This window comes from Bos javanicus, chromosome 11 (assembly GCF_032452875.1).
Source record: "Bos javanicus breed banteng chromosome 11, ARS-OSU_banteng_1.0, whole genome shotgun sequence".
In the NCBI taxonomy this organism is placed as follows: Eukaryota; Metazoa; Chordata; class Mammalia; order Artiodactyla; family Bovidae; genus Bos; species Bos javanicus.
In genome coordinates this window covers 62,737,213-62,747,888 of record NC_083878.1, presented here as the reverse complement: position 1 = coordinate 62,747,888, position 10,676 = coordinate 62,737,213, and the positions used below count along the sequence as shown (strand labels likewise).

General features: G+C 45.1%; 1 protein-coding gene across 1 annotated transcript; it reads right to left on the bottom strand.

Annotated features, from left to right (window-relative positions):
- Positions 1-208: 208 nt before the first annotated feature.
- LGALSL (galectin like) lies at positions 209-8,776 on the bottom strand. The gene is made up of 5 exons (XM_061432789.1): positions 8,163-8,776; positions 7,347-7,418; positions 7,113-7,201; positions 5,715-5,892; positions 209-3,353 (listed from the first exon to the last, which is right to left on the bottom strand). The coding sequence occupies exons 1-5, from the start codon at positions 8,196-8,198 to the stop codon at positions 3,210-3,212; spliced, it is 519 nt and encodes a 172-aa protein (XP_061288773.1). The 5' UTR covers positions 8,199-8,776; the 3' UTR covers positions 209-3,209.
- Positions 8,777-10,676: the final 1,900 nt, after the last annotated feature.

The window sequence follows — 10,676 nt, the reverse complement described above, 5'->3', positions numbered from 1 at the left end:
CTGCCAGGCTCCTCTGCCCATGGGATTTTTCAAGCAACAATACTGGAGTAGGTTGCCAATTCCTTTTCCAGGGGATCTTCCCAACCCAGGGATTGAATCTGAGTCTCCTGTGTCTCCTGCATTGGCAGGAGGATTCTTTACCATTGAGCTACCTGGGAAGCCCAAGTACATCACACCTGGTACCAAATTTAGCACCTTATAAATTGGAAACCATTTTGTAGAAAATTCCTTTATTATAGTGCAAATAACTTTCAGCAGTGACATCATAACGCTAAAACACATTTAGCAACATTTTACACCACGCAGTAAATAAGAAAGTGTTTCTTTGAAAATGTCATCATAGGAACATTATTTCTACATTAATAATGTAGCTGGAAAATGCCAAGGGTGTTTCTCTCAAGGCAAAAGGGCTCCCTCCCTCTTTTTGGATATTTTCTTTTTAATACAAATGAAAGGATTTGCCATTTTAACAAATCTTCAACAATTCTAAGAATGATCCCTTTGGAGGTTTTGAACTAAGGTTGGCATGATTTGAAATGGGGTTTCAAATTTTTTAAAAAATTAAGACAATTCTGGGATAGCCCAGAAAGTAGAAGTCACTTCTATTAACTTTTAAATAGATACATACATTCACTCCAATTTTGATGCAGAAATGAACAGATTGTCTAAAGCCTGCTTATTATTCCCCCAGAGCCTGATTGTTATTTATGTTCCTTGGTTTTGGTCATATTGCAGAATTAGGGCTCTGGTCAGAAATAACACCTTACACACCCAAATGCTTTCCTGTGAAGCTTAAAATTGCACTTTTCATCCTGAATTCCCACCTTAGACCTCACATGCTGATGAGAAGATATGAACAGTTTCCAGTTTCCAGCTAATGATTAATACAGCTGGACTAGCCCCCTGCTAACTTAATTATACCTGAATCAAACTATCACATCATTCAGATAAATTTCAATAAGCTTAACCAAGAGGTTCTCACTGACCCCACAGAACAGTGAAGGGTTAACAGTGTATCTTTACACTAAGCTGCCTAAGGGCTTGGCTGCTAACCAGTTAGCTAATAGGTAGAGAGAACAGGGTCAGTTCCAACAGTTACACGCCCAACTCCTCTAGTTTCTGCTGAATTATGCAGTGAGCGGGAATGGATGCCCACTCAAAGAAAAACCTCCTGTTGTGTGTGTGTGTGGGGTCTTCTACCACAACGAGAACAAAACCCCTACCAATATATTTCAGGGTGCCCTCTAGGTCTCTCTACAAACACCTGACAAAATCTAGTGGCTGCACAAGGTTAGTCACGGGCTTCAAGATACCCGGAGCTGGAGCACAGCCCTCCTGGCTGAATATGGCTGGTTAAGTCAGCTGGGACATAAAGCCTTTCAATGCTCAGCCAGTCTTGTTGGGTAAAGCATCTTCTTACGTAACACAATGGAACTGTGCTAAACAGTTTCAAAGCTGAGGAGAATCTAAATATATCACCTATAAAATAATTCACGATTTTAGTTTGCTTTTTCTTAAACTTTGGTACTGAAACACTGTCTACATTCTTGACACGTGAAAATGATCTGGCCACTTCAGTGCCTCTGCATGTTGTGTAAAAAAACTCAAAAGCAAAGCAGGACAAGGACGTGTCATAACAAGACGCTGTACAAATAAAACCGAAATTATATATAAATACACCCCCACCCCAGCACCCCCTTACCCCCCTAACCTAGCTGACCAGAGCAATGCCAAGGGTCCTTCTCTCCAAGGCCAATGCAGTTTATGAAATCCAGCACCCAGGACTCCAACCATCCCTTGCCTTGCAGTGACGTGTGCATCACTGCAGGCTTTTCCTGGAGACTCCCTGCTGTCTAATCAGTTCCACAAGTACAGGGAAACTCCCAGAGCTTCATTGGAGCGTTCACACTATTGGCTGGACTCAAAGACCTAGAGTCTCGGGAGTTAACTTTTCAGATAAACTAACTGGATCATTTCCTAGGTTGGATCTTTTTTTTATCATACTATCTTAGCAGAGCCCACACAGTAGGAAGCATCTTCTACTCTGAAGCTGCAAAGGCATTGCTTAGGGATTGGTGAGGGTCGCATAACAAAAGTGATACAATGAGCTAACAGCTTAAGTTGATATAAATTATTTCCAAGTAAGTTATTTGGGGCCATTTGCTTCTGCTTTCCATTGCATTCCCAAATCATTTTCACACTATACCTTTAAAAATGTATATAATAGTCCATTTTTAAAACTATCGATGCAATCACCTCTTAATGTGTTTTCGACTAGCTTCATAACAACTTGATGAGCTATTATGTAGATCCAGTGAAAAGTAGTTAATTAGTCTTAAGGAAGCCAATACTGTGCTAATTTCACAGTATGGAGAAAAAGCAATGTAAGTAGAGTTTTACATAATCATCAATAACTTGAAAAGCAGTCTTGCTGAACTGTTGCAAAGTTTTCCCAAAAGCACTTACAGCAATTTATATCAAGAGATCCTAAGTTTAGGGGTAGGAGGATAAGACTCAACTCTTTAAGGTAGAAACTCACCCTTCTCATGACTGTAATAGGTAATTTCCCCACTCAGACCTAAGATAATTGTACATTCAAAAGTTCATAACAAGCTGTTCTTGAGACATTAATCATCTCTAACATATACACTGAGTAGAAATAAATAACTACAAGAAAGCTTAAAAAATCTGAGTTAACATTATGCTGTGCAAAAAGAAAAAAAAAACACACAAAAAAACCTTGAACAACCTACATTCTATGTTAAATACCCTGACTAAAATGTTGGTTGTGCTACACAATTCCACTTCAGTGCAGAAATGAGTTGATTTCTGTGTACCGTCTTTGTTGTTGTTGTTTTAAGTCTTTAGCACTTTTGTTCCAAATATCACCTTGCTGTGAAAAGATGAATAACTTATTACCAAATCACAAATCGTCACAAATCCATCTCAGTTTAGTCTGAATAAAATCCAGCATAAATGTATTACTTTGTTCTGGGAATAATGGCTCGGTGTCTTAGTTCCGATAGCTTCCTAAGGGCAAACCACCGTTGAAGTCATTTTGGGTTTAAACTGCACAGAAAGAAGAGACAGTGAAGTCTGCCTTTTTGTTTTCTTTTTAAGTCTTTAGACCTTGCCAGGACACTTCTTCCAGATCAACAGTCAGGCAGTTGTGGCACCTGATGCTCTTTGAAACAGACATGGTTTAAACATCAGCCAAGCTTAGTGATCTGGAGGTCTCCATTGATCTTTATGGTGTCGATTGCAGATAACGTTTGAATGCGGTGGTAAAAATCAAAAAGTTGGTGTCCATCCACAAACACTCTAAAACGTGGGTGCTCACAAAGGATTTCCACCTGGAAAAAAAAAACAAAATAAAACCCTCAGTTCATAATTTCAATGAACTCTGCTGGGAAAAATGAACAAATACCTCATTTTAGAGAAAGGCAACATCCTCAGTAGTTCTCAAACTCTAGAGTGCACTGGAATCAGACTGAAGGCTATAGAACAGACTGTTGGGCTCCACCCCCCTCAAATTTTCCATTTAGTAGGTCAAGGGTAAGGTCTAAGAATGTGCTTTTCCACCAAGTTCCAAGATGATGCTGGTGTTGCTGGAATGAGGGACACACTTTGGGAGGCATTGCTCTACACTATTCAACGTCCTTGAACGATGTAAAATTGCCTTACTATTTCTCCCTTCTCATTGCATGCCAGAAAGTGATATAAAGTGGTATAGATTCATCTATATGGTACTTAATGCCTCCATCCTCATCCCCTGAACAATTCTATCCCACCTTCAGAGAAGCCCCTCACAAGGCAGAGCAGGTACCCATTAGGAGCACGTAATAACAGTTTGGACACTCAAACAAGATAAACACTAAGCAGAGAAGGATACACAGTAATTACCATTGGACCAAGGATGTGTAATTAACAAGGCTTTGTTAAGCCAAACAAAAATACTGATTCCCTATGGTAAAAGCTTTTTCTCCCTCTTTTTTCTAACTTAAGGAAGTCACCACAGAGTTTAATCACTGGTTTTGCACTATGTATTTATTAAAAGCATTTGTATTCATCATGTAAGGAGAGACTCCATATGTGACAGTCACATTTAATGCATATTATTACTAAAATTATGTCACCAAGAAGGGCTGATTCCATCTCAGTTTTGTTGTTGGGGAGCGTTATTCGACTTGGCAGAAGCTTTGGTTTCTCACACTCATGAGCTCTGCATTAAGAGTCACCATTAAGAAACTGTCACAGTTCAGGGGAGCCTCAGGGTCATTATCATTCTAGAGAAGGGTAGGGGTACCTTCCCCAGGCTATGCTAGAAGGGCAATTAGTCTCTCTTCTATCACTGATGTGAATGTCATAGATTCTTCTTTCCCCCCAAGACTGTAAGATGGGAAGAAAAATTATGACTTATTCATAAGGCCCTTGTACATTTCTAGATGAGGAGCAACAGGTTAAGGGTAGCTCTGGTTTGTTAGGTATATATGAAACAGGAAGCTCTTAACCAAGTTGTCATTATTATGATGCATGTTAACGAAGTATAGGGCCTCCCCTGTAGCTTAGCAGTACAGAACTCATCTGCCCATGCAGGAGATGTAAAAGACACGGATTTGATCCCTGGGTGGGGAAGATCCCCTGGAGGAAAGCATGGCAATCCACTCTAGTATTCTTGCCTGGAGAATCCATGGACAGAGGAGCCTGCTGGGCTACAGTCTGTAGGGTTGGAAAGAATCAGACACAACTGAAGCGACTAAGCACAACAAAGTATAACGCAGATACTTCATCACCAGGTCCGACAGGTCAGTAAATTCTTTTCTAACACATTACTGACTTGCATCTTTTACTTGGCATTGTCCTTCATAGAGGAAGGTGTGGCTCGTGCTATTTGATGGGAATGGAAATTTGGGCTGTGCTTACTGCCTGACAGATAGTGGGGAGCAAATCTATACTCATTCCAGCCCAAGGGAAGGAATCTATCAGCCACACAGCCTGTGACAATGAAGTAGACTGAGGCCGCTTAACCCAGTATTAGTCACTCAGTCATGTCTGACTCTTTATGACGCTATGGACTGTAGCCTGCCAGGTTCCTCTGTCCATGGAATTCTCCAGGCAAGAATACTGGAGTGGGTTGCCATGCCCTCCTCCAGAGGATCTTCCCCACCTAGGGAACCTGGATCTTCTGCACTGCAGGCAGAGTCTTTACCATCTGAGCCACCAGGGAGGCCCAGGGGAGCAACGGCACTGCTAGTCCTCATTAGCAAAGGGAACAAGAGAAAATAAAATAATAATCGCTCTAGTCTTAAAAAAGGTATAACTGATATGGTCTGATACTACTTAAAGGTTGAAAAAAATAAAGAAATTCTAGGTATTTATTAATATTTATTAAATAGTTAGCTTAGGACAATTATCTATTAAATGCCTAGTACTATATTGAATACTACACAGAGAAGTATTTATTCTTAACAATCTAGACATGTAAATATGGGCTTATTTACATGTATTGGCTAAACAGAACCAAGAGCTACTGCTGACTGTTAATTCATATCAGCAAACAGAGCTCTTTTGATCGTTTTCCTTTTTTTCACCATCAGGTGACAAATTTCCTGGACATGCAAAAGTTCTGGCCGCTTAAAGCACTCTTGGCACATCTCAGATGAGAATATCACCAACCTGCCAATGGCTGGAGCTGAAGCACTCGAGGTACTCACCCTGAATGGCTGGTCTGGGATGAATGGGAAGTAAGGGATCGCTGACTGTTCTTCACCCCTTTCCCCAGATATACAAGAATTTCTGAGTAGCTGTCGGTCTGTGAACACTGCTTTGAGTTCAATTGCCACGTCGGCAGGAGGATCTTCTGAATCACCACAGGTCAAGCTGATTGCAAAGCTGAAAAGAAAATCATCTCATTTATTCACAGTTGAGCAAAATAACACTTAACAAAGACCCAGGCTCCCATTTCCTTCTTCCTCTCTGGATTTGTCAGCTTTTAGCGGGCCACCACTCTCCACAGGGCAGGGGTTGGGGTGTGATAGACCATGGATAAGTAGGATTACAATCAAACTAGTTTATTTTGTTACCCACAGGAGGGGGCCCTGGAGAAAACTTTGATAGAGATTAAAGTAACTAACTGTGGACGTTTCAGATACCCCAAACTACCCACACATCTGTGTTTCAACCCATTTCAGAAGACTCAAAAACAGCCAGGGGAAACTGACTAAGGGAAACAGTATCTTGTAGTTTGGTTCTCATTTATATTGATAGTTCTTACTCCAAGCACTGTGTTTGAAAAACATTAAAAAAAAAAAAAAAAAGTCCTTTGGCCTCCCTAAGGGTCAAAGAGAAAATGATGTGGGTCTATATTTATAATCTCTGATATAAATAGCTGTCTAGAGAAATGGCTGCTGAAATTCATACACATTCTTTTCATGGGAACATAGTACTTTCTTGGCACTTGCAACGAGTAACACTGGCCACAGGGGTTGGAAGAGCAGCAGAAAGCCACAACAAGAGTGAGCAGGACCTCGTAACTGCTGGATAGGTGTAAGTGTTGTAGTGAAAAAAGAGGAAAAAGTTGTTTTGTTTTTTCTCTTGCCCTTTTCTGAGCTCTTTTTTTCACTTTAACTGTTCTTGATCTGTAGTAGGTAATCAAGACTAACCTGGTATGCCGATCACATTCTGTCTGGGGCTCACCTTTACAGCACTCTCTTTGCAGACGGCCCCTCACAGTTCTTTTCCTTTCTTTTTGCATTACAGAAAGGAGGCCACAGTACAATTCATGCAAGACAATGCACCCAACTATTGGGCTACCTGATGGCTAGTCTATGACTTGTTTTTGAAATGATCCAAAAGGAAGAAGAATACAAGACCTTCACACCTTTGTTCCTCATCACTGACCCCCTCATCTATATAATCACCCCCCCCCAATTCCTCATGGGAGGGGCACACACTTCTTGAGGCTCTAGCCTGCTGTCCCCTCCTCTGGCTGAGGATTAAAGCCACCCTTTTATTTTCTCCAAACTCTGTCTCTGTATTTTTCATTTGGCTTGGGTGGGCAGAGAAAGCCAAGATTTTTGACAGCATCATAGGAGACAAGGAATCTGCCTTACCTTTCTGGGTTGAGGTCTACAATGCCCATCACTAACACCTTCTTGCCTGGTCTCATGCCACCTTTAATGTGCCCACAAAATGGCACGATCTGTAGAGGATGAGAGCAGAAGCAAAGTTCACAGCCTGTTAGGGAAGAGCCAAGCCCTCAGTTCCTTAGGACTTGACCCATTTGAAAATGCAATTAGAAACAAGAGGGTACAGGCAGACACCGAAGAGGGAACAAAATCATTTACCAGTCGTGGGAAGTACACGTCGGCTTGAACTGGAGAGCCCAAGGAGTTGTTTAAATGCCCATCATCTAGTTTCTAAAAATAGAAGCACACAGATTGGCTTTCCAAAGGCTTTCGGAGGTGGGTGTTAGCGGGAGCGGGGAAGAACCTATACAAATCTGGAGGAATCCAGCAACCCTCCCCACAACATAGGCTCAGTACACCGAATACCCGCAGAAAACCCCGGAACCAAACCCGTCCTTTCTATCAGGTAGCTAAGCCTCTGATGCTCCCCAGACCCTTCAGATCTGGATCAAAATGAAGGTCGAGGCCCACTGGAGAACCAGAGCCCCGCTCCGGAGGAAGGCAGGCTCCTCTCCAACCGCAAACGCCTCTAGAACCTGTCGCCAAGGCCTGTCCTCCAGGACGTGGCTGGAGTGCAGCAGCCCGGCTCAACTTCTCCCGCGAGCCCCCGGCTAGGACCCATTTCCAAGGGGGAATCCCCGGGATGTCGTGGAGGGGGGAGCGGACACGGGGCGCGCGCGCCGGACACACTCACACACGCGCACACTCACACCTGGCCGGTGGCTGCACGGCGCGGAGTGGGCTGTAGCTCACCCCCACGCGCAGGCCGCCCCCAACACCTCCACTCAGCCAGCGGTCCTCCCACGGAGCACCCCTCCAGCCCTCCCCCGACCCCGGTCGCGCATAGCCGGCTCCCTCTAACCAGGTACTGGGGCGCCTTCTCCCGCCGGGGGCGCGGGGCTGGGCCTCCGCCAGGCGGGAGCCAGCGGCGGGGCCGTGCGGGCCGCGGGAAGGGGGCGCCTGGCCCGCACTCACCACCACTGCATCGCTGTCGGCCACCGACCCCGCCATCTTCTCGCGCGGCGCAGCGGGGTGCGCGGCTGGCGGCCGGGCGGCGGGGGACGTGGGACGCGAAGCGCGGGCGGGGATCCCGGGGCGGTCCTGCGCCGGGCGGAGGCGCGGGTCCGAGGCTGGCTGGGGCGCGCACACACGCGCGGGTACGCGCGCGCGCACGCCCGGGGGCCCGGCTCCGACCGGGCCAGCGGGGCCCGGGGGAGGGGGAGGAGGAGGAGTAGGGAGAGGCGGGGGAGGCGGCGCGGGCCCCAAGGTCGGAGGCAGCCGCCGCGGCCGGGACGGAGCTGCAGAGTCTAAGCTGCTTTCTTCCTCGGGGTGCCGCTGCCGCCGCCCGAGGAAAAAGGTGGCGAGGGCCGCGCCGTGTCGGCCTAGGGCGGCATTTAAAGGCCGCCGGGGCCCGGCTCGGGAACCGGGAACAGGGCGGAGACCCGGCTGGGCTGCCGCGGCTTGCTCAGCTTGCCCTGCCCCTCGGCCATTGGACGGCGGCAGGAGGCTGGGGCGGGAGGGACTGGCCTGCCAGTGTCGGGGCGTGCGAGGGGGCGGGCGCCTGGTCGGTCCTCTCCTGCGGCAGGGTGGGTGGGGCCGGGGGTGAGGAAGTGAGGCCGGGGCCTGCCAGGTGACAGGTGCTTGTGACATCCCCGCCCCTCCCCTCCGGCCACCCCCTTCCTTCTCTGGCTGCGCCTGGGGGCAGGTGGGACAGTGGAGGCCGAGATCCAGGGACGATTGGAGGTGGAGGTGGATTCCAGAGCTCGAGATTTCTTTCAAAGAATTTAAACGAAGTGCGAGAAAAGATTCATTTCGAACCTTCCAGGGTATAAAGATAATGAAAGGCCTCTGGGCTTTCATAAATAAATATTTGACCTAAAAGCAAGAGGCAGAGAGGACTCAGAGTAGGGACTTTTATATAACAGGAGACTGAATATAGAATAGACCTCCCTGCCCTGCGAAAAGATGGGGTCCCTGGAGACTGTTTTCAGCCAGGGGTCTGGTTAAGTCTCATTAAATTGAACTGGGCACAGTGCCTGCCCTCAGAAAGCCTTCATTGGGCTGTTTTGTTTTTTACAAGTCACCTGCTCAATCTAGGGGAGTGGGTTTCTCACTGAACATCTCCCGATACGCTTTGAGGAGTGATTCCCAGGGAGTGCACTTCTCCTCATTCCAAGTCACAAATTCCTTTATGGTGTTTCCACATTAGGACGATTATGTAACTTCTCAGATAAAGCTGTATCAACGTACTCTGTATTCGGTGACATCTTGGCTTAAACATTCCATTGTGTGCATCACCCTGGTGTTTTATACTTAATAATCAGAGAACATGTGTGACCTCAGAGGGGCCCTCAGAGACTCCTTTCCTGCCATGGTTGCTGACTGTGTGGCCTGGAACATCACTGAGGCTTTTGTGTCTTAGCTTTCCTTTTATGGACCAGAGCTAATCATGGTAATCTCAGTTGAGTAGGGAGAATTACCTGCACACGACTGTAAGCCACAGTCATACCCTTTGTATGCTCTGAACTCGAGACTGAAGTGCAACACAGTTGTGACTCACACTTTTGGTCTTGTTTACCAGTCTTAGTTCAAAAAATCACACCTTATTGATTATTTTAAAATGTTAGGCAGTCATAGGAAACAATGTTTTTTAAGCGCACTTTGATATATTTCAACTTCTGAGAGCTTGGTATAGGGAAGACTCATTGATGTTTTTTTTCATCATTAGCTAAGCTAAGAGGGATACATTAGCTAAGCTAAGAGGGACATTGTGGTAGTTAAAGAGCCTGTGCCCTAGGTTCAAATCCTGGCTCTATGATTAACTAGCTGGGTGGTCTTGGGCAAGTTACTAAACTTCTCTGTGCCCCAATTTCTTCATCTGTGAATCCAAGATGACAGCAGTGATGACAATAGCACTTATCTTGTGTTATTGGAAAGATTAGGTAATTGGTTCCCATACCTTCGTTAGATTAGTACCTGGCATATAGTAAGCACTTTACAAATTCACAAACATCCTGAAGGCCTGCCATGTATCAGGCACTGGGGAATTTGTGGGGATTCTTTTTGTAGTTCTATTTTTTTTATTATTTTAAAGTCATTTTAAGAATGGAAATATAATTGATTATATCATATTTGTTAGTTTCAAGTGTATGGCAAAGTGATTCAGCTATCTATTCTTTTTCAGATTCTTTTCCCTGCTTTAAGTAGGACCTTGATGTTTATCTATTTTATATATAGTATGTGTATCTGTTAAGTCAAACTACTAATTTATCCTTCTCCACCCCTTTCTCCTTTGGTACCCATAAGTTCATTTTCTATGTCTGTTTCTGTTTTGTAAATATGTAAATACAAATGTTTGTTTATAGCTTTTGTTATAGTCCACATATAAGTGATAAGTGATATCACATGATATTTGTCTCTCTCTGACTTACTTCACTTACTATGATAATCTCTAGATCCATCCATGTTGCTGCAAATGGCATTATTTCA